This window comes from Copadichromis virginalis, linkage group LG13, assembly GCF_057382275.1.
Source record: "Copadichromis virginalis isolate Kocher_CV1m ecotype Utaka linkage group LG13, C_Virginalis_male_GT1.1, whole genome shotgun sequence".
Lineage (NCBI taxonomy): Eukaryota > Metazoa > Chordata > Actinopteri > Cichliformes > Cichlidae > Copadichromis > Copadichromis virginalis.
Genome location: NC_140630.1, coordinates 27717413 through 27740454, shown reverse-complemented (window position 1 = coordinate 27740454; position 23042 = coordinate 27717413). Strand labels below are relative to the sequence as shown.

Below are 23042 nucleotides of genomic sequence, written 5' to 3'. Positions count from 1 at the left end.
GCACTTACAGACTTTCCACATGATTTCCTTTACTGAATGTGTTGCTTTCCTTGCAGATGGGTGCAGCCTCGGGAGCGCCGTGCACTCTGTTACTATTGCTCTGAGGCACTTCGCGCTGGGTGTAGACCCCACCGCAGCCTATTGGGATTTTGACCTGCTGGATGGACACGGTGGCTGGAGGGCAGAGGGCTGCCACATAACAGGCTCCGGGGGCAACACGACCACCATTCATTGCACCCACCATAATAACTTTGCTGTGCTAATGGTGAGTAGTCTCCTGTGTGGTACCGGTGTCATTCATTTTTCTTTTTTTTTTTTTACCATGACCCCCCTCCCCCCAACCACTACATAAATGCTTCCTCCACTGCTTAAGGCCTGTTATGGATCAAATGCATCTGTTTTCACCGTGGAATAGGCTGGAGTCACGTGTTTTAAGAAGGGACCTTTAAACGCTTCCTTTTATTGTTGCTCCTCTTCAGCAGAGGGAAAAGGATTTGTCAAATGCGTTACGGGGATTTATTGGCTTTGGAGTATGCGCTATGCTAAAAAAAAAAAAAGAAAAGAAAAAGAAAAAAGAAAAAAGAAAAAAAGAAAAGAAAAATTCTCCCCCCCCCCCACCCCGTATCCTGGAAAGTTGCGGGTGTTGTATAGTCTGCCACCTTTTTTCCAAAAAGCAGCACAGCAGCTGAAATAGAAGCGATGCTCAAGAGAAGGAGCGCCTTGTCAGGAGCTATTCGCCTCCGAGCGCAAGTGGTGTGCTAATTGGTTGCAACCATCGCAGAGAGAAAAAAAAGAAAGAAAAAAAAGAAAAGAAATGTTGGACTGCAAAGCGTAGGATCGTTCATCTGTGTCGCTCAAGTTGGTCTAGACGCCGACGAGATGCCTTCTTCCGACGACGTCCCTCTGTTCGAATTGATTTCATGAGGATAATACCAAAAGCGCAATGGCATCGCATCGCCCAGTCGCTCCATAGAGCTGCTGCGCCTGGTCCGCTTTTTTGGATGAAAAGAAATCCTCCGGATGTTTACCGAAGAGTGGCATTCGTTAGACTGGGAGGTCAGTCCTCGGCAGAGCATGAAAAGTGTTGTGCTTGAGATGTCGGTGCTTTTCCGAGTTGCTTCTTTTTTTGTCTTTCCTTTTATCTGCATATTTTATGAAGCCGCTGTTCAATTTGGTTGTTGTTCCGAGTGTGGAAATGAGCTGGATCGAGGATGGAGGAGAAAAAAGGAAGAAGAAGAAAAAACAGCCGCATAGGAATGGGGGGGAAAAGAGTGGGGCACAAGGGGAAAAGCGGCACATAAAAACGGCATGGGGTGGTGGTGGTGGAGAAGGGGTGGGGGTGTTGCTCGAGTGGGGGAGTGGGGTGTCTGTGGAGAACACTGAGCTGTTGTCAGATGGAGAGCAGATGTCAGATTGTCATTGCACATGTATTCTCTATCAAACGCGAGGCTTGGGCAGGCGCACCGTCAGTGGGCACCTTGTGACTGTCAGAATAAACGCTAGATCGGCATTTTTATTATTATTTCTATTTTTGCTCAAATTTCCCGGCTGCAGATGAATGATTTGAACTTCAAGACACGTACGATAAGTAGCAGGTAGTCATAGCGATGGTAGAAAGCCGTGACGGGAATGTCCACATCGTGGTCTAATGTGAGCTTTCGCGCCGGGGATTGCGCGTCTAATAATGCAGTCACCACACCCGCCTGCTCTCTGCAGTGCCCAAGAAAGAAGGACCTTTTATTTACGGACTTGTGACATCATTCTCCTGATGGTCTCATCTAAAATACTGTACTATTGCAACAGGGATATTTATAGCCCAGGGTGGCTTCTGCAAGTACTAAACCTGTTGCATAATCTTTTGCATGTCAATCTGAGGGGAATTGCCAATTACAGCCTGACTGCAAGTTGACCATTTTTAATTTACAGTATTCACAAGGGGGGGGGGGGGGGGGGGGGGGGGGCTCCATCGGTGAAACCACCGTTTGTGACTAATGCAGTAAAAGCACAGCGACCAGCTTAAGCTCAGCTCTTGCTTTTGGTGTTCTAAAGCAAAATCAGAGTAACAAGTTGAGCAGAGTTCCACATTTCAGCTGCTGTGGGTGAAGTTAAACAAGGTGACCGTGATGTGTTTTTTATTCCCTGGGTGTCAAGTCATGGCTTAGCCATCATGCTGGTGTCTTGCATAGCTGTATCACCTCCCTTACATCTGACCCCGAAATGCTTTTATATCAACTGTCTGCAGTGTGCAGTTGAAGTGTCTGTCAGGGTTAGCAAAGAACATGCAGGGTGGGTGGATGTTGGACATTGAAATATCCCATTCCTGTTGATCTTGACTTTTTCTTTTCCATTGAGTTCTTACTGTGTCTGTGTGTGGAGATGATTAGTCTACAAATAGCATGGCAGCCTAATACAATTGTCCCTGGGCACTGATGTTTGGAATATAAAAAGCACTCTAATGAGAATCTTTTTGACTTGGCTCAGAAGGAATTACACGGTAGAGAATATCCTCCCCTGGCTTTGTGATCAGAATGCCAAAGACATGACTTTTGGACAGTGTGGAAAACCTCAACTGCAAGAGCCTCTGAGCTTTTGTTTGGGCAAATATTACACTCCTCCTTGCAATGGATTTTGAAAATTTGGTGTAGGTGTAACAAATGCCTTACTTTTTCTCTTTTTTTGACATTGGAAGGCAGGCGGCGCTGACCTGTTACATTCCAACTAGTGATACAAGTTGTTTCAGATGTGGGTCAGGTATAAAAAAGACAGTCTCCCTCTATTTTGGATTTTTTTTTTCTTTCTCTCTTTCCTGCACTGGGCTGAACATGAAGCTGTTACAATGCAGCCGTTACAGATTTCAGCACCGGGGACAGTTCCCATGCATTTCTCTGTCTCCCTCCTTCTGTCCCGCCTCCTCCTCTTGCACCCCCCCCCTTCCCCTCCCCCATCTGCCTCCTGCAAGCCTGTGTCTATCTGACTGAAGGGAGGGCTGACTCACTCGTTTACAGCAATGCAGCCTCATCATCAGTCTTCATCACAGTGACAAGCCTCAACCCCACATTCCCAGCAACCTTTTAACCCCTTCTACCAGACACACCCCTCTTCTGTAACCACGCTGAGTATGGTGTGCTGTCTCGGAGGTAGCAGGATTCATTTATTTATGCATGTATTTCCTGAGGAGATAATGTCGATGAAGGAGTTCATGCATTTTACTGCTGCAGCGGTCCAGACTGTTTAATATGCAGGAGCAGACCTTTAGAACGAAAGAGAGACATGGTGTGGGTGGCTGGCTTTTGTAAGTATCCAATCATAACAAAGGGCCCAAGGCCGAGGTCCAATAAGGGAAGAGCTGTTTAGAGATATATCCCCATGCACTGTAAACAATATAACGAATATGTTAAGGGAAGTGGATTCCTATAGAGTGGTGGATCCTCTGTTTTATCCTCAAGCGAAACAGGAGACCTGTTGGTTAAACACGGCAGAGTCATACAGTGTAAGGGTAAGTTTGTAGTACTGTTTAGTGTTTGCAGATGATGGCTTTAATGAGAAGATGATGACAGATGAAAGAGTCATGGTAGGCTGATTGTTTAGATCCTTTAGTTACAATACAATCCACCAAGTGCAGAATTTAGCATTAAAGCCCAAACAGTATCGGTGGGTGATATTAACAGCTTTTTAAGAATGAGAAGCAAAAGAAATTGACCAATGAAAGATTTGACAGATTGGCCGTGTTGTAGGCAGATCATGGATCTGGATGGAAAGCCATCCAGCTTTAATGTCAGTTACTCATATTGCTAAAAAAAAAGTTTGATACATTGGCAGGTCAGAAGCAGAGAATCTGGGTACCAGGAATACCATGAACTAACATAATGAGATAAAAGTTCAAACTTAACCTAAGACACAGAGAACAACCGCTAACAAAATAAAACAGGAAAAAAGACAGAAGGGAACGGGAGAACCCAGACCAACTGGACAGAGGAGATGCTAAAGGACAAAGTCATAGAAGCGAGACAAGAGTGGGACAGAACACGAAAGGCAACTGACTAAATACTGTTTAACCAAGATACACAAGAGACTGCTGGAAGATATAAATGATCTTGTATTGTGTAGGCAAAATCTACACAATACAAGCTATGTTACATAAAAAGGGAACAAAATTCAAACACAAGTGATTCTCAAATCCAAAAGGAATCACCATCCCACAAAAACTCAAAACCATGGGTCCAAGGCTGAGGCACCGTTAAACTGTTAATACATCACTGTGACAGCAGCCGACTGAGGGAAAGCAAGTTTCAACTATTTTCTGTTATACAGAATTTGGCATTTTAGATCAGTGTTTCCCACAGTGGAGTAACAAAGGTCATGAGTTGTAAGGAACTGCTTTTACACACAGGGTTACGAGTAAACAGTAAAAGCCTAGAAACACTGCTTTAATCTCTGATGATGGCATGTTGCGTTAATGAACTTGTATTTTTAATTCACTAGCTGGGCCCACATCCTCATTTAAGTTTGACAGCGTTTTAGTAGGTAAAAGTGAATGCTTTGACATGAATTGAGCTGCGGTTTGGGGAAGACCTCGAAGAGGACTGGCGATGACTCCCAGGCTTGGCAGATGCCCACGTACTAAATAGAAGTGAAGAAGTTGAAGAATGGAGAAGAAGAAGGGAGGGAGGGTGGGGCACGTAAACGAGAATCCCATTAGTGCGCACAAAGTGCGCTGAAATATTTTAAATATCCTTAGTCAGTGGTTGGCAGGTTAGCTGATCTCAGTGCCAGCCCATGTCACCAGCCTGTTTCAAGGTTTCAAGGTTCTTTATTTGTCACATGCATAGTTATACAAGTATAACACACAGTGAAATGTAGCCTGACACGCTCCTCGACATGTGCAAAAAAATTAGGGGGGGGGGGGTGTAGATTGTATATATATATATATATATATAGTATATACATTGGGTGAATGTGCAGTAGTAGCAGCAAGCAGGTGAATTCTGTACATTAATATGAATAGATATCTGACTATTTTACAGGATAGACAATATAAACATATTTAAATTTAAAGGAATTGAAATGTACATTGTGCCTTGGTTTAGAGTGTCTGGAAGAGTCCTGTCTCAGTCAATTATAGATGATGTGAGAGGGCGGGTGTGTGTGTTTAGGGCACGGATGGCTTGGGGATAGAAGCTCCTCTTGAGTCTCTCTGTCCTTGCCCGGATGATGCGGAACCTTCTACCAGATTGCAGAAGTTGGAACAGTTTGTTGCCAGGATGGGACGGGTCCTTCAGTATCTGCGCTGCTCTAGTCCGGCATCTCCTGGTGTAGGTGTCCTGAAGCGGGGGGAGAGCAATCCTGCAGCAGCGCTCTGCTGTACGGATCACTCTCTGGAGAGCTTTTTGGTCCTTCACACAGCTGTTCCCGAACCACGATGTCATGTTCTGTGTGAGGATGCTCTCCACAGCACCTGTATAGAAAATCCTGAGGATCTTTGGAGAGACCCTGAACTTCCTCAGTTGTCGTAGGTGATACAGGCGCTGCCTAGCCTTTTTGGTCTGGACCTGAATGTGGGCAGCCCATGTCAGGTCTGAGGAGATGTGGACACCAAGATACTTGAAGGACTGCACCCTCTCCACTGGAGCTCCATTGATGATGATGGGCTTGTAGTCTCTGTGCTGACCCCTTCTGAAGTCCACCACCAGCTCCTTGGTCTTGCTGACGTTCAGCTGGAGGTGGTTGTCCTGGCACCACGATGCCAGATTCTTCACTTCATCCATGTAGCTCAGCTGATCTCCTTATACACATTCAAAATGGTAAAGCTGTTTTAGCATTAGCCTGCTTACAGTTTCTGCTGCATCTGCAGACTACTTTGCAACCCACCTCCATTCCAACTCCTTTAATGCTGTGTCTGAACTGTAATGGACCATAGACTGAGATTTATTGTGTCATTCTAGCCTGAGTACCTCCTGTTTTAGGACACTTGCATAGATACTTTCAAAATGACCAAACAAACCATGATTCACTTGGCTGCTCCGCCTCCACCTTGAACCAAACCAGCCAAGACAGGATCCCATCTAGATAAATTAACTCTCACAGGCTGAGCCTTCTGCAAGCCCGATACTGCTGTGACATTACTGCTGACATCTGGTGCTGACCACCAGGTCCTGTCTCCTATAGAGAGGAAGAAAATATCTGTAGGGCACAATGTCCCTAAGAATCCATCCATTCATTGTCTTATCCTTATCCTAGGTGGAATAATCCGGCTGCATTTCTCAAATATTAGATCAGATCATTGCATCAGCTTTGATTCATAAGATTCATTCAGAAATGTGTACTGCCACCTGGATCACGATCGTTGTCTCTTAAAGGAAATAAAGGATGAAGTTAAAAGGAGGGAATAGGAGCGATACATTCAGAAATCCTTCTGCCCTTCTGCTTCATCTTAAAGATGCCAACTGGCTGTGTTCTAGAAAACATCATCAAAAGGGAGTTGTTTATTCAAATTCAATCCACATTTGGTGTTTTCGTCTTTGGCAATAATGGCTAATGCACACAGAGTGTAAGTTGTGCTGGATACGTGTTGCTAATTGAAAATAACCTCCCGGCAACTTTCAGATCCTCTGTAGTTCAGAAACACTGTTTTCTTGTTCTCAGTCTGTTTTGTTTTTTTGTTTTTTTCCAGCAGCACATAAGTTATGTGTCCTCATTAGTCCTTTGTCCACATCTGTGCTCAAGGCAGACATAATGAGACAACAAGCCAGCTTTCATTGTTCGCCCACAAGCGAGACCCAGCTCCTGCTTCCCTCGACTTTATCCTCACACCCTGGACTTTTCTATCTCCGAGACGTGTTCATGCTAAAGGAACTTTGCTGTGTGTGTTTTAGGTGATGAAGGGATTTACAGTGGTAACGATGATGACCTGTTTAGATATGCAACCATGTCTCACAGCACTATGTTGATATTTTCTGTTGATAGGCATTGTTGTGGGAGGGGAAGAGGGATGATAGGCTATGATATCTACAGAGGGAAAGGGTGGCGATGCCTTGTGATGGTGTGTTAGATGACAGTGGATTGAAAAAAAGGTTTGTTTTGAGAAAACAGGCCACTTGACAATATACACTTTTTAATACGTACAATAGCCATGAACTAAATATCTCAAGTGCCTTAACTGTGGTTTTCAATTAGGCTATGTTGACATTCTTGTTGGGAGTTAAAGGAGAAGAAAAACACTTTTCTGGTCAGACACAGCTAAAATGTGGTTATCAAGTATTTAAGCTTAAATGATATACAATGTGTTAATTTGTGTCCTTAAGGTCCCTTTCATAACTGGCACTAATTTGTTAACTAACTTGTTTCCTTGGTGATCTGATCACAAGCAGACTCCTCTAAGTACCAATGCGCCAATGACACACAGAGGACACGCTGAGCTCAGACCACATTCGGAGGAAGTTTGGGCAACATATGGCCAATTCTTCTAGCAGTTTGCATGCGAATGAGTCCTTGACCACACAAAAGGATCACCCACTCAACTGATGTGCTTCTTGCTGTGGAAAAACAACAACACGTTTTGTTGATCGCTATAACAGGTTCAGTACGGACAACTATTATTAGTCATTTGTTTTACATGAATCTCATGGCCGATTGCGCAGCTAAAAATTAAGCCCTGTTAATCATGGTTTGTGTTGACTCGTGATAACTCCAGGTGACAGGACATGAAGCCTGCTGAGCTGTGCCTGTAGTGCTGTTGTTGTCCTGCACATTGGGATTTGGGGTCGGCAAAAGAAAATAATGCATTTGCTATTTAACAGGATAAGATCTCATCACAATTGGCCACTTGAGACACATACGGAGACCGACATACACTATATTGCCAAAGTATTTGCTCGTCTGCCTTCACAGACATATAAACTGAAGTGACATGCCATTCTTAATCCGTAGGGTTTAATATGATGTTGGCCCACCCTTTCCAGTTATAACAGCTTTAACTCTTCTGGGAAGGCTTTCCACAAGATTTAGGAGCGTGTTTATAGGATTTTTTTTACCATTCTTCCAGAAGTGTATTTGTGAGGTCAGACAGTGATGTTGGACGAAAAGGCCACCGTCTCCGCTCTAATTCATCAAGCATTAAGGGTTCTTTTCACTGGAACTAAGGGGCCTGAAAAACAAACCCATGCAATAACCCCCTTCCACCAAACTTTACATTTGGCACAGTGTACTCAGACAAGTACCGTTTTCCTAGCAACCGCCAAACTCAGACTTATCCATCGGATGCAGCCGCTTGGACATGGAAACCCATTCCATGAAACTCTCCATGCACTGTTCTTGAGCTAATCTGAAGGCCACATCAAGTTTGAAGGTCTGTGGCAATTGATTCTGCAGAAAGTTGGCGACATCTGCACACTGCGTGCCTCACCTCGCCGTAATTATACAGCTTAGGCTAATTCTTTGAGTAAATGCTAATTATTTGCAGCTCACTACGCATCGTCTACCTTTCACCCTTCACCTCACTTACGCTTGTTCCAAACATGGCAGCTGGCAGACCAACTCTAATCCGCCTCATTCTGAGGAGAGGCAACCATGCAGCTTCCTCACGGGCGGCTGGCTTAACCAGCTACGCTGAGGCTCGGGTTTGTGCTACACTCTGTGAACTTACTGCACTTACAGTCGAGTTTGGCTTAACTTAATATTTAATAAATGCACTCGTGTTCCATTTGAAAGCATTAACTTAAATTTGATGTCGGGCACGGTTACTTTAACACATGAGGTTTGCTGTTTGTGTGTGTGTCTGTGTGTGCATCACTGCAGACTTTCTTTCTGTTGCTTCTGTTCTGATTTAAACTCTCTGTGTTTGCTGACTTGCTTTGGTGTGAAATGGGAAAAAAAAGGGGGGGGGGGGCCAGCCCACCTCCACTCCCACAGCAGATTGCTGCTTGCCAATAAGCTGACATGTAATGCAGATTGTTTTCTTCCTGACTAATGAGTTCAGAGCTCACAGACCACCATTTATCTCAGACATCAACAGTTTTGCTCTGGCATTTATACAGTAAGCCAATACTTGGCACTTTTTTTCCTTTTTAATGTGTGGCGCTCTGTATCGGACACTCTGTTTTTAATGCAGTGTGCCCCTCCTTTAGCCTGTATACAAATTGCATTGCTTTAACCTATTGTTATTCAAATTATGTATGCTCCTCAACCACAGTGTATGAAAGATTATAATAGTGCTTCTGGCAGCAGAAAGGATTCTTGCACTTAATGTGTGCGCACGTCCGTTGTGTGCTAAGAAAGCTAATGGGATATTTGGTGGTCTCACTGTTTTGATGACGTTTATATGCAGTTACTGATTAACTGGCAGCCAAAACGGTGCTCAGAGTTTTACACACGGGTAAACTCGCTCGCTTGAAATATGAAACTGTCCTTGCTGACAAGCTGTCTTTATAAAAGATAACGACGCAGACGCATTTTGGTTTTATTTTCAAGTTCATGATTTTGGCACACATTTTCTCAAACAATTAGTGAGATATGAGCGCTTGAATGGGAATCAGTTCTTTTTTTTCTAGAAGTATTATGCAGACTTGAGTACATCTGACGTGCAAGTCCACGATTACTCACAAATGATTAAAATGAAACAGGTCTTGCTTGTCCTCTCGCATGCGATAGGGGCCATCTGACATAAATGATTCATGTACTAGGACACTGTTGGTGCACATAGTCGCATCCAAAAAGTATTTGAGCTTAAAAAAAACTGAGCTGTTCACATCATAACATGGCATCTGATCTGAAACTGTCCTGGTCAAATGTCCCCACCTCCCCATCCCTTTTTACCAGCTGTTTCCTAGTCATCAGTGCGACCCTCTCTGAACCCGAGACAGCTTGGTAGAAATGAGGGCATGCCGTGTAAACAGCCTCTTTCTGTCTCTCTCTCTCTCTGCCTCTGTTTGAGTTTCTGTCACTGGCTTTCAATTGGGTCGCTGTATTTGTGAACTGCATTTAACTAAACTGGACAGCGACTCATTTGCACAGTGCTGGACAGTCTAGACAAACACATTAAGTGCTTTTTTTTTTCCTCTATTAGGCCAGTGTAGACAGCAATTCTGCCCTGTGGCTGGCTAGATGTTTGGCTGGCTGACTATCTGCATGTCCACTTCTGTTGTCAGCCAAGACAACAGCAGCTCCCAGAATGCCATTGCTGCTGCTGCCGCCTGGCTGATTAGCAGCGATATATCCGAAAAGCCAAAGGGTTAAAGGTGAGAGGCATTTTCATAACAGACGCGAGAAATGAAACTCTCGCAAGTTATTTTATATCCTGCCTCAACCAGTGACCTATGCCATATGACCTTACCTCTTTATTGTTTTTGGAAAAGCACATTAGTCTCATCAGCATGCAAGAACAGTGCAACCTGGCCCAGCATGTTTTCTGCGTGTGTGTGTGTGTACTGTAAGATTGGAACTGCTGCTGCTTTTGCTGGTTTCTCTGCCGTAATTAGGGAGAATATATTGATCCAATGTGGCCCCCTGTGAGCTTCTATGTGGAAGATAAGCACGGCAGAAAATGAGACTTAAGTCATTTGAAGGGGTAGCGATAACATGGCAGACAAAGGGGTATATCTTTTCATAAAGTCTGTTAATGGCCCTTCAGATTTCAGGGGTGGCACATATTTATGCAGATTTCCAGCTGTTCAATTGTTCCTTTTTTTCATTTTGACTTGAAATATGTGCTTCACCTGTGACAGAAAATTCCACACAAAGAGCAGTTAACATGCAATTAACTGGTAGCACACACCACAAAGCAGTAAGGACAGAGCAGCTGTACAGGAGCAAGCGTCTCTCTCGCACATGATTTCATCCTCCATTATAAGTATTACAAATTTTGCCAAATCCTCACACCAAACCTCAGTGTTTTATGCCGCAGCACCTGATGGCATGCTTCTAAATGCCATGCTTGCCCAAAGTGTAGTTTAACAGACTGTCTTGATACCATGAATGAGCACATCCGTATAGGGGTGCAACGATACACAAAATTCACGGTTCGGTTCGGTTCGATACTTTGGTGTCACGGTTCGATGTTTTTTCGATACAAAAAAAATGTTCATGCCTTTTTAATTTGTCATTTATTAAAATTATAAATATATTTTAACTCAAAAGTACAGTTTTTAAATTTAACCCTAACCCTTGTGCGTGTTTTTTATTTTGACAGCGAATGCGCACCTGCGGACCACTTATGTGCAGCCCTGGTTATATAGCTCGTCATATTGCAGCCACAGAAATTCTTTTGTCCATGAAACCATAAAGCTGCACTTTCTTTTTGCCTTATAGTCTGATTTGTCATAACTTTTCCGTTTTGTGGTAAGCTTTTCTTTGGCTGTCACTTCTTCACCCTGACGTCTCTTATTTGGCTCAGCAGAACTAAAATATATATCCTGCTGCTTTTACACACACACACACATAACGCTCAGCGATTCTCTGCGCGATCAACCTCTCACATGTTTAAGCTTGCTGCGGGAGATTTCACTTGTCATGTTTGCATAGTAAGCTAACGATTGATAAGACGATGTCAGAGGAATTGGTGCGCAAATTATCATCACTCACAGATCAGTGCTGTCGCTCTCTATACACAGTTTGCGCGATTGCAAAGTGAAAGCAAAAAAACAAGCGCAAATTCAAACGCGATTTCAATATGTCACATATTGACAGTGGCTCACCGATGCCAATGACATAATTACCCAGCTACATTTCCGAAAGAATGCAAAAGCATTGACATATATTTTTCCTTCCTACAATAGCCCGACGGGCAGGGCAAAGATAGATTTTGGTAGCCCGACTGGAAAAATCGCTAGCCCCGGGACGTCGGGCTAGCGATTTTGCGAGCCCTGTATCTGATTGAGGAATCACTCATCTTTGGAAAAGAGAGTTTATTACAGAGAAATGGCTCTTTCCAAAATAAAAGCTATACTATACGCTTCTTCTGGGCTATATTCTCAGCAGCATATTGTAGCGGGTCAGGGCTGTTCGGGGTTCTGTTTGTACAGTTATGTTTTGTTTATGTTGTCATAGTGACGGGTGACGCCCTCTCGCTGCGACGGTGTGTCCTTCCGGGGTCAGAGGGCGCCCTGTGTGTTGTTGTTGTTGCTGTGCGGTTGCCGCGCTGAGCAGTTAGCTAGCGGCAGTGTTCTTATGCAGATGTCAATAAACGGCTGTGCTCCCTGGCTACCTCACGGGAAGCAAGACCAAACGACACCTCTGTCTCCTCCTTGTCTGAGCTCGCCACATTGGTATCAGAAGTGGGATGATGGTGGCACCCCATATTCTAACCCGAGTGACTTTTCCCCCGCCGGTCGTGACCGGCCGGTGCGCCGAAAGAAGGCACCTGGACATTTGCAGGACTTTGTGTGGGGCAATGGGGTCGTCGGGGACGACTGACCCCTTAGGTGGGGGCTATGTAGCGGGTCAGGGCTGTTTGGGGTTCTGTTTGTACAGTTATGTTTTGTTTATGTTGCCATAGTGACGGGTGACGCCCTCTCGCTGCGACGGTGTGTCCTTCCGGGGTCAGAGGGCGCCCTGTGTGTTGTTGCTGTGCGGTTGCCGCGCTCAGCAGTTAGCTAGCGGCAGTGTTCTTCTGCAGATGTCAATAAACGGCTGTGCTCCCTGGCTACCTCACGGGAAGCAAGACCAAACGACACCTCCGTCTCCTCCTTGTCTGAGCTCGCCACAATATTAAACATATCAGGTCCCCATAAGGAGAATCATGTGCTAACGGCTGTCTAAATGACTCGGGTAAAGTTTGTAGCATGCATGCTTGTTGTTTTTGTCTGCTTCCACTTGTCTTTGCACTAGGATGATGTCGGCGTAAATGTGCAGTCATTTTCGTTGTGTTCCCACTAGTGCTTTCAGGTTAATCTCGTTGAAATAACCTTAACGCCACAACACGGCAAATCTCCGTTAACGAGCTACCCCTGATCGTCCCGTGTATGGGGCTAGACAGCCAACACGTTAACGAGCTAACTGCGCTAACACACTAGTTCCCACCCATGTAATTGAGCATTGCGTGGCACATCCAACATACTGTTTTACTTTAGTCCATGACGCGCTTACCTTCAGGGTCATACGTCACATGAAAACCAAAATAGTTCCAAACGCCAGATCTGAATGAGGGTGGGGGAGGTTCAATTTGCCATGTTGCAAGGAGAGCTTAACTTCTGTCTCGCTAGCTTGCCCTGCGCTCTTCCTTCTGACGATGCTGTCTGTGTTGAGCGCTCAGTGGATCTGCGCTCCACAGTGCAGCCTAGGCGGAGTAGTCGAACGCAGATTCACTGAGCGCTCAACACAGACAGCGTCGTCAGAAGGAAAGTTGATAAAATAAATTACAAATCTTGTATTGTTCAATACATATGCGTACCGAACCGAAAGCACTGTATCGAACGGTTCAATATCGATAAGAATATCGTTGCACCCCTACATCCGTAGTTCATTCAGACCACAAAGTCAAGCTCAGGTGGTGATTAGCTCAACTTTATGCTAGTAAATAACCTAATAATTATCCTTATTGCTGTTTTAGAGGAGCGGTGCTTCAAAGGATAGTTGCAGATTTCCGTCAGAATCTGCAGATTATACAGTACAAATAAAATGTTCACGTTTCTCCAACGTTGTCTTCCCAACAGTTTCACTAACATCTACACTGGATAGCCAGGAAGCGTTCGCGACGTCTTCTCCGGCGCTGATAATTGGCGTCTGTCTTGTGTCAGTGACGTAAAAGACGGATTTAATGCAACCTGACCATTCAAACAGCAGTCACTTTCTAAAACATCGGATATGTATCGGATTCAGCACCACATACGAAAGTGACCCAGATCGGATTTGAAAATATCGGATTTGTGCCGTTCACACTGTCATACCATGATTGGATATGGGTCGCATAGGGTAAAAGAAAAACAGATTTGATGCGCTTTCGCCTGCAGTGTGAACGTAGCCATAGACGCTCAGAAACCTTGCTTTTATAAAGGAATATAACCTGAATGCAGTCAGCTGGCAATCAAGTCCTCTATTACAAAGACCCATGTCACAGACGACACAGGTTGATTGCAACAAGTTGCCAATCTGTCTGCATGTCTAACCAAGATGGCAATTATTTGCAAAGCTTTGACGAGTGATTGCAGTCAGTCTGAGGCAGACGGCAGTTTTCCGGAGAGAGGCAAACTGTGCAGTTGCGTTGCTGATCGAGAGTTCAACCTTTCAACCTCTCAGCAACTACTTGGTCACCTTAACTACTTGCAGTCTCCAAAAGCAGGCATGTTGATGCTCCAGTTTTTCTGGTATGCACACAAAAGGATGGATTCTAAAGGATTCCAAAACCCATACTTTCAAGTATAAATGCTAGACATCTAAATAACGGTCTTTTCATACACTTGTCCTAACAGAAATACTGAGTATCCCATAAATGCTCTGTTTACTCCTGTTTGCTTAGTGTCTAGCATTCATGGGAATTTGGTAAGAAAAATAAATAATAGTGAACAACGTCAGTCTCATGCTTGGCCTCATAGATCTTTGGTCACAAAAGGATGGCATCATAGAAAGAAAAACTATAGTGATGTTTGGTATCAATACTCAGCTGAATTTAAATGCATTCACTTAGCCATTGCAAATGCAACAGGTGTAAAGCACACCTGTTGCATTTGCGGTTCATGTAGGTGCAGCAGCAGAATACGCAAAAGGGGTTGTTTAAAGTGGAATATAAACCAGAGGGTGTGACGGTCAATAAATGCACCCTTATCTGGTCACATCAACGATCTCATCGCTCTGAAACAGCTGTGCCAATCTCAGTGACGCATGACGACGAGCGTGCAACAAATGGGGAAAAAAAAGCCTCTACAGGAAATTATACTGTTGTCTGGATGGTGCAGAGAAGCACGACCTGAACACTGGCACCTCAAATCTGCAGGCAGAGGCAGGCCCTGCACAATAATGATAGGAGACGGCAAAATATGTCAACGTTGTAAATGTCCACGTTATACCATCCACGTTGGGGGGGAGGGGGGGGGGGGGGGGAACTGTCAGCTGCTCTAATCTGAAGTCTTCTGCCAAAACAACAGAATACCAAATCATACCAGACTAGTCAGATGTGTGCAGTACTGAGTAGGATTACTTTGCAGCAGCCTGCTGTTATTTACACATGATTTAATAAAGGTAAACAGTACACTGTCGTGTGTAATGGCGCTGCGCACTGGCATGACACTTCTCAAATCACAGGGTGCAGATTTGCCAGCATATGTGCCCTCAGATGGCTGCAGGGATTTAATGAACTGAGGGTGGAGCTTTTTTTTTTTATTAAACAGCATATGTTTAAAAAAAGCAGATGTGGACAACAAGTTACGGTAGAGTCACATGTATATTTATCAGTGCGCACAGAGCTCCAGACCTCCTCCTTCAAACATCATTTTTAAGCAGTGTTATTTAAATAAACACACCTGCAGGCCGCTGAGTGATAAAAATGGTTTATTTCCACTCTGAGCTTCATTTTTCTCACAGCTCTGTATGCTCTGTTTAGATGCCTCCTGTCAATAAAATGGTCAAAATGGCAGCATGTTGATCCTGGGTTTTTACATATATATATATATATATATATATATATATATATATATATATATATATATATATATATATATATACACCTGACTTCTCAAATGGGAAATGAAATTTTAAATGAACTGGTTCTTATCTAGGACTATCCTGTTCTACCTGAGCTCTCAAAGTGCTTTATGCAACATTCCTTCACTCATTCATACAAGCACCTTGTTTTTCTAAGCTTTAGTGCTTTCTATTTAACATTCACACACACTGACACTCCAATGCATCCTCCCCAACAATATTTGGCATGAAGACTGGAGCAGCCAGGGCATGCAACAACTGCTGTGGTACGAAAAAATAGTGAATTATTGATCTGTGTGGTGACAGGCCTAATCTGAATAAAAATGTAGTGAAGTGTACATTTTGTTTTCCTCAGGTAGTAATGTGTAGTAGCGTGACAGTTGTGCACTACCCCTGGAATGAGCTGGTGACGCTGATCGTGTTGGTAGTCTGGATCGAGCTATAAATGAAGTGACAATGTCACAGCTTTTCTTATTGATCTGGGCAAAACTGGCAGTTTTTTCAAGCCATGTTCAGTAGATTTGATTGGTGATTTCGACAGGCGGTTTTTCTGTCTCACTTACTCAGATCTCTCTCCACGTTCATTCAGATAAGGCCTCGGTGCTCTTAACTGCTCAGAGGCATTACCAGAATAGTGGGGCTCTGGTATAGTATTTCTGTGATGCAGCAATACAAGAATGTTTGCATGAATATGGTCTAATTTTCTAAAGGGGAAAAAATTGCCCATAGGGTATATCTCCAGTGTACCGTTGCCACGTGTTTGCACATGTCACAGTGGGTTAAGATATGTGCAAAAAGTATACAGCATGTTTGAGAGTATGTGTATCTGCAGCTGCCTTTCCAAAATCCCATTCGAGTTGCTGAGCGATATGCTTTGGTATCAAAAGTGAAAACTAATCTAGGAGCTGAAATTCTGTCTTCATTCACTGTCCTGACACTTTGCCTTACAAATGGCCCAAACAAGATGCAAACATGTAAATTGCCATCAGAGGAGATGGAGTGTCAACTTAAGTGTAAATGGCACAGATAGCGCAACTGTCAGATAGTAAAATGGAACCGGGTTGAGATCACCGTGAGCTATCTGTAATCAGAAATGGAAGAAAATTGCTTTGCTGTGCGAGGAGGATGCATGGAATGGGAAAGAAACTAAGGGAAAAATCCAGCCAGACTTACAGTCCCTTCCTAGGCTGAAGGGGATAATGATTTACCTGGGTGTCCTTCTCTCTCCATCTGTCTCCGTGCTTTCTGTCTCTATAATGCCATCATTCTTCATCTCCTTATCCCTCCTATCGCAGCTCTTCATTGTGGTCCCTGCTACAAGCTGTTTTCTGTTAGATGCATCACATAACATATTCTCCGCACATTTATTGTGTGCGAAGCTGACTGCTTTCACTCAAGAGCATCCCCCATCTGTTTTCTCCCTCAGTACCCCTGTCCCAGGGGGCTAAATGGCACCACAGTCAGAACACACACCAGCAATGGTCAGTTTCACTTCCTGACCACGCCGAAAGCAGCAACTAAATAAAACCACGCTAAAGCCATTCATTTTCTCTTATGTTTAAGGGGGGTGGTGGCGTGACCCCTTACCTGCAAACATGCATTTTATTTGAAGAACCCGAGGTGGTAATGTGGTTTCTATGGCAATGAAAATAGAGTCATCAAAAGCCCAACATTACAGGGTTGCTTTTTATGTAGTCAGCCAGCACTAAAAAGGGATGATAGAGGTTTGTAGTGGAGACAGAGAGACAGTGAGAGAGAGCGCACATGAAAATGGTGGATAGCAACAGATGTCCGCGTACGAGGCGGCCTCTGTAAATGCTCCACCTCTGCCATGATAAGAACCACACAGGCACACCTAAGCCTATTTACGCACTGAGACCTCTGTAGCCAGAGAGCGATACATTCTGTTGAGAGAGAGGCTGTTTGTATTGTGCTGCTTGCAGAGACTGGGTGTGCATCCCCCCTCTGTCGCGCCGTCTTTAAGCGTTAACAGTGCAGAACCTGTGGAGTCCTGGCCTCCTTCTCATCTATTGTTACAGGACAGAGAGAGAAAAAAAATGGCACGCTTTGGTTCAACGCGTCAACCTGCAAAGGAACGAGGTGTGGACCGGTGTAATGTATGCTCCCACTCAGTGTGCTGAACAGCGTGCCATCTCAGAGAGCTGAGATCAGAGCACGAGTGGGGTGCGCGTACGAGGGGCCGACGTGTTTCTTTCTGTGTGCCTAGTTTTGCCCTCATGTGACTCTTTCATGTCCTCGCCTGTGACTATAAGCTTGTGTGTCTGTGTGCACGCACATGTGAGCAGGCTTCCATTGAGCATTCTGTAGTGTGTAACGATTGTAAGATGAGTCACCCCTCCAAGACAACACCTACCAACCATCCCTCTCTGTCTCTCTGTCTCCGTCTCTTACACACACACACACATCTAAAAATGATGAGAGACATGGGGAGCAGAGTTTCAGGCTTGCTCATACATTCACATTCAGAGAGAGAGAGAGACAGAGAGAGAAAGCAGTCTCGTTGTAGCCTCTTTGCTCCACATTTTAAAGCAATTCCTCTCAGATTTATTTTTATTGATTACGGTTCACAGAAGGAACAGATTCTCTCACGTTTATTTCAGGAGCAGGGTTTGTGGCTGGAATCTAATAGCTAAACGGGTTGGTGTGATGGTTGTGTCCGTGACCACACAGTCGGGTGATATTTATTCTTCTACTCCTATTTTCACATTTTTAGTTGGCAGTTACTGAAGCTACACAGCAAACAGTTGGTTTCTATATACATAATATGGTTAATTTGTTTCAATACATTATGAAAATATGACATGTTTTGTTAGTATATTATAGATACAGCACAAGCAAGTATATAAGAAATATATATAGCAGTATGTACGGAGGCTCAGGGTGTAGCTTGTTTAAGTCCAGAGGCCGACCGAGTGGACTTAACCATCTGCTGTAATCACATGGGAGGAAATGTTTGGGTTATTTTTTTGTATTAAACCTAGTTATTGTCCCTGTGGTTTCCCTTTTGGAGTACAGTCAGTGGCTGCTGTCTCTCATTTGGGTTGGGTCAGTTTGTTATGTTTTAACGTTTTGTTGAGTGTTAATTTTGAGTACGGTTCTTGTTTTTAGTTGACCTCTTTTATGGGCCCACATTTTCTTAGAAATAGCTTATTTTGCTGAGTGTGTGTTTCTTACATTATTTCTGTGTTTTTCTGGGTCTTTTTTGTTTTGATTTTTCGGTCGCAGCAGATGGATGCCCTTCGTTGAGCTCAGGTCTGCCTGAGGTTTTTCCTTCCCACTGTCGCCAAAGTGCTTGCTCATTGGGGGTCCTTTTGTTTTCTCTGTATTATTTTAGGGTCTTTACCTGACAATATAAAGTGTTTTGAGTTAACTTTTGTTGTTATTTGGTGCTATGTAGATAAAAGTGAAATGAATTATATAATAAAACCCACATTTTGGAAATGACACCTGTGCCTGCAGGTCCTTGGCTGCTTAGTCCCTGATAGTTGGACATTGCTGGCTGTTTGCTGTTTATATAGTGATAAGCTTAGGTCCCTCTTATCCCTCTTTGCTCCTCTTTACTGACAAACACGCAAAAAAAGGTTTTTCCTTGTTCCAGTTTCACCACAGTTGGGGTGGCTATGTGTGCAACTACAGTTAGTCTGCAAACCGTAAAACTGAAGTATCAATGGCGCCTCTCTTGGCATAAATCTATGTGTTTTCCAGCTAATTACATCCATTTCATGAACAAGGAGGTCTATTATGTTTGAGCAAATGAAACCTTAATTAACAAAACTGAATAAAAAAATAGTTCATTGCATTGATGATTTTCATCTGGCTCTGGCTAAAATGTTTTTATGTTTTTGGGGGCTCCAAACATTTCTGCATGCTTCTGTGGTCTTACTTTAAGTTAAAGTGCCTCGTGCACGCTGGTGACACTACTGTGATTGCAAATAGACTTTCTGTGTGGAGTATGTGCTAATTGTGAGAGTGAATTGGTTTTTTTTGTAATAATCACACAACCGTCCACATCTACCACCGTGTAAACTGTGGAGAAGGAAATATTTTGTGCAAAGGCCTGACAGACTTTGAATGCGTCACTTACTTTCTCGTGGCTGCGGTGCAGGAGGTAAAAGAGGTCGTTGATTAATCGCAGGGGTGGGCGGTTTAATCCCCGTCTCCTGCTGTCCACATATCAAATTGTCCTGTCCGCTGCTCCCAAACGTTGCATTGCAGCAGAGTGAGTGCAGACTGATGAGCAACAAATTTTCATACCTTGTGTCATGTGTACTGTGCATTCTAGACTGTGATTCATTCTCACAAACTGGCACACGAGCCTTTAGGAACAACGCGTCTTAAATCCCCGACTGTTGTAGTGGAGCTGCTCGGTAAACACCAGTCAGCTTGTGGTCAGATTGGGCCGCTACCAGTAGCCAAGTTAGCAGTATGAGAGCAAAATGAGGCATCACGCTCAGGAACTGTTGCTTGAATAAATAAAAGCTGCAGAGAGAGAAGGATTAGTGTAACTGCCCTATATTAAAAAGCAGTCTTCTCCCTGCTTTCACATTTGTCTGTATTGATTCATTCTGTTTGTAGCAGGCTTTGAGTATTCACATTTCTTTGTTCCACTTGGGGGCGGGGGGGATTTGGTGAATTATGAGCTTGTTCTCTGTTTGCAAGGTTGAACAGTGCACAAGGCTCGTTTATTCGATAGTCATGCTTTGAATATCTGCGCAGAACAGCGATTACAATAAGTTCTGTATAGGAATTTGAATAGCCTAAAGCTAAATACAACACTTCTAATCTCGGGCTCTGGAGAAATTAATGCTAATGAAACAATGCCCCCTTGATGTTCGAGGAGATAAATACAGCACCACTGATATGTGTGCGCATCAAACAACGGTGGGCTTCATCTTTTATTCCGAACAAGCGTCCTCATCAGCTCGTAATGCTTGTTGATTTGATGGATGCGTGCTTGATTCCACGTGATTTGATTGCTTGTTCCTCGCAGTGGGCCTCGTTAGAAACTGTTGAACATTCACCGGGCGAAGTGGCGATTACGAGCATGACCGTATCTCAAAGCTATGTGCTGAGTGACAGCCACAAGGTACCGGCCGAAACACTGATGACCCGCGTTAATGGTGCATGACCGTTTTCCTGACAAGTCCGGAGGTCATTCTGTCCTGCCTGCTGTCCTGTGTGTGTGTGTGTCTCCCTCTCTCTCTGTTATTCAGTATGTATGGGCAAGCCAGAGGTTTGATTTGCACAATGTTCCAACATTGGCACGGCCACTCAAGGATGATAAAATACAGTGCTTGGATGGGAGCTGTGAGCCGCGAGCCCGCGGGCTGTTCACTAGAGGATTTTAATTTTGTTTTTTTCTCTCAGCTCTTGCCTCTTTCCCAAATTGTTTGTGCATTCTTGCATTCACCAGTGTGATTACAGCTGGGAATGGGCAAAGCTGTACAGTGATATGTGAAATTCTGTGTGCCACTGGTCCAAATTTCTGTTACCATGATTAGTTACTCGTGTGATCCCCAAAAGGCATGAAGTTAAAAAAGAAACATAATTTTTTTTACAGTAAAACAAACAAACAAAAAAACAGATGTGTAGACAAATATAGCTTCCCAAAATGTGGTTCTGCTCTTTACATACAAAACATACAAAGCTCGCTAAACTGTGTCGCTCAATTAGAAATCACACCACTCTGTAAAAGACTGTGGGTTAAACCCTATTTCACCCCAGCCGCAAGGAAAGTTGACTTATTTTTCCCATTTTATAGCATTTAATGAACAAACACTTATGTGGACTTCATGAATATACCCAAAGAAGCTATCATTATCACTTTATTTTTTTCTATTACTGGTTGTTCTCTATAAATGGCCTTTTCTTTGTGTCTACAGGTTTTCACATTCTAAATCCATCCTCGAGCTGGTTCCTTGTTCATACATGCTGGAAAACTTAAAATCCACATGGCCTGTGCTCTTAAAATACTTTACTACTGTTTTCCCGCGAGTTAGATCAGAACTGACCAAAAAAAAAAGCAACCCCCTTCCTCTTGGCATAATCTGCAGGAGCTGGTTACTGTGGCATAATTAAAGTCAGTTTTAAAGGATGAAGAAAACAGCCTTCTTGGTTGTGTAACTGCTCTGATCCTTAAATAACTGATATTTTCCTGCGTGTGAGCCGGCTGTGGAGCTCCACAGCTGTATTTGTCCATTTGTATTGTTTGTGTTTATGTTTTTTGACAACGTTTGCCGCCCTTGGCTGGGCGATATTTAAAAAACAAAAGAAATAAAAGACCTTAAACATTTCTCAGCAGCCTTCAGCTGTTAAATAGAGGATATAATAAATAATAATAGTGCACGTTGTGTTGTTCAGCATTATTCCCAATCCCCGGGATGAAACACGACACCGAGCTTATAAGGTCTCGCACATCAGCAGTGTACTTGTCCTAGTTATATTTTCTGGGCCTGATAACCTTGCATTGCGCTGTGCTGGATCGAGATTACGGATCAAGTTTAATTGAGTCTGGTAATCTGATTTTGGCACAGGGATGGAGGATCCTGGATTAAAGTTGTAACTACAACATAAACAGGGGATCAGGGGCCTCTTTAGCTGCAGAGGCTAGGGGACAATGGAGGCATGTTTAGATGTAACATGCCACTGCTAATCCAGCATAGGCTAAACTAAGCTGCCCTGTATGGTAATATAGTTGCCTGGCTGTAATGAATTGCACTGTCAGGGGAGGGAGGGGCTGGTCACATTGCCCTGCTGTACAGACACAGTAATAAAGTGGCCACAGTGCTGTGATGTAATATGATAGCAATAATGATAATAACTGGACTTGAAGAATCACATTTGAAGCTCGCTGCTGCTGTCCCTAGATGACATCCCGCTATTGGCTTCTGCATGCAATGGTACAATAGGGAAGCGCTGTTTAGCGCACGCTGCGAGCTACACCAATAGCCTATCAGTCATCATGACAGCCAGGTCAACAAGGGAATTGCAACTTCACAGCCTGCATCTGTTGCACGGGACAGGAAGATCTATACATAACATAAATATAGAGCATGTAAAACTCAGGAGTAGTAGACTTTGGGAGGCAAGGACGATAGAAAATTCTCTTTACGGTGTTACTAATAAATGAGAAAATACCAAGTGACAGAAAAATATGAAAAGAAGAGGTGAAAAACTTTATAGCCCTTGAGTCAATGCTCAGCACTGCATATTGTGCATTCACCCCACTGAAGTCATCTCTTCTGAATTGCTTCTGCAGTTTGCCCCCACACCACCCCAGGAGCATAAACACTGCTCCTAGAAGCCATATGAACAATTTGTTCTGGGCAGCCTGTAGTCTACCTCGCCATTTTTCTCTGGGCTGATCCATCTGCTGAAGGGAGCGTCTCCCTTCA

The 23042-nt window shown here is 43.8% G+C and overlaps 1 protein-coding gene across 1 annotated transcript in view; it reads left to right on the top strand.

The window, feature by feature from the left end:
- The window catches only part of adgra1b (adhesion G protein-coupled receptor A1b), a 195270-nt gene that overhangs the window by 135133 nt on the left and 37095 nt on the right, over positions 1-23042 (top strand). Inside the window, exon 14 of the mRNA XM_085478355.1 lies at positions 57-265. Coding sequence (XP_085334481.1) covers positions 57-265 — 209 coding nt within the window. The remainder of the gene's footprint in view (positions 1-56; positions 266-23042) is intronic.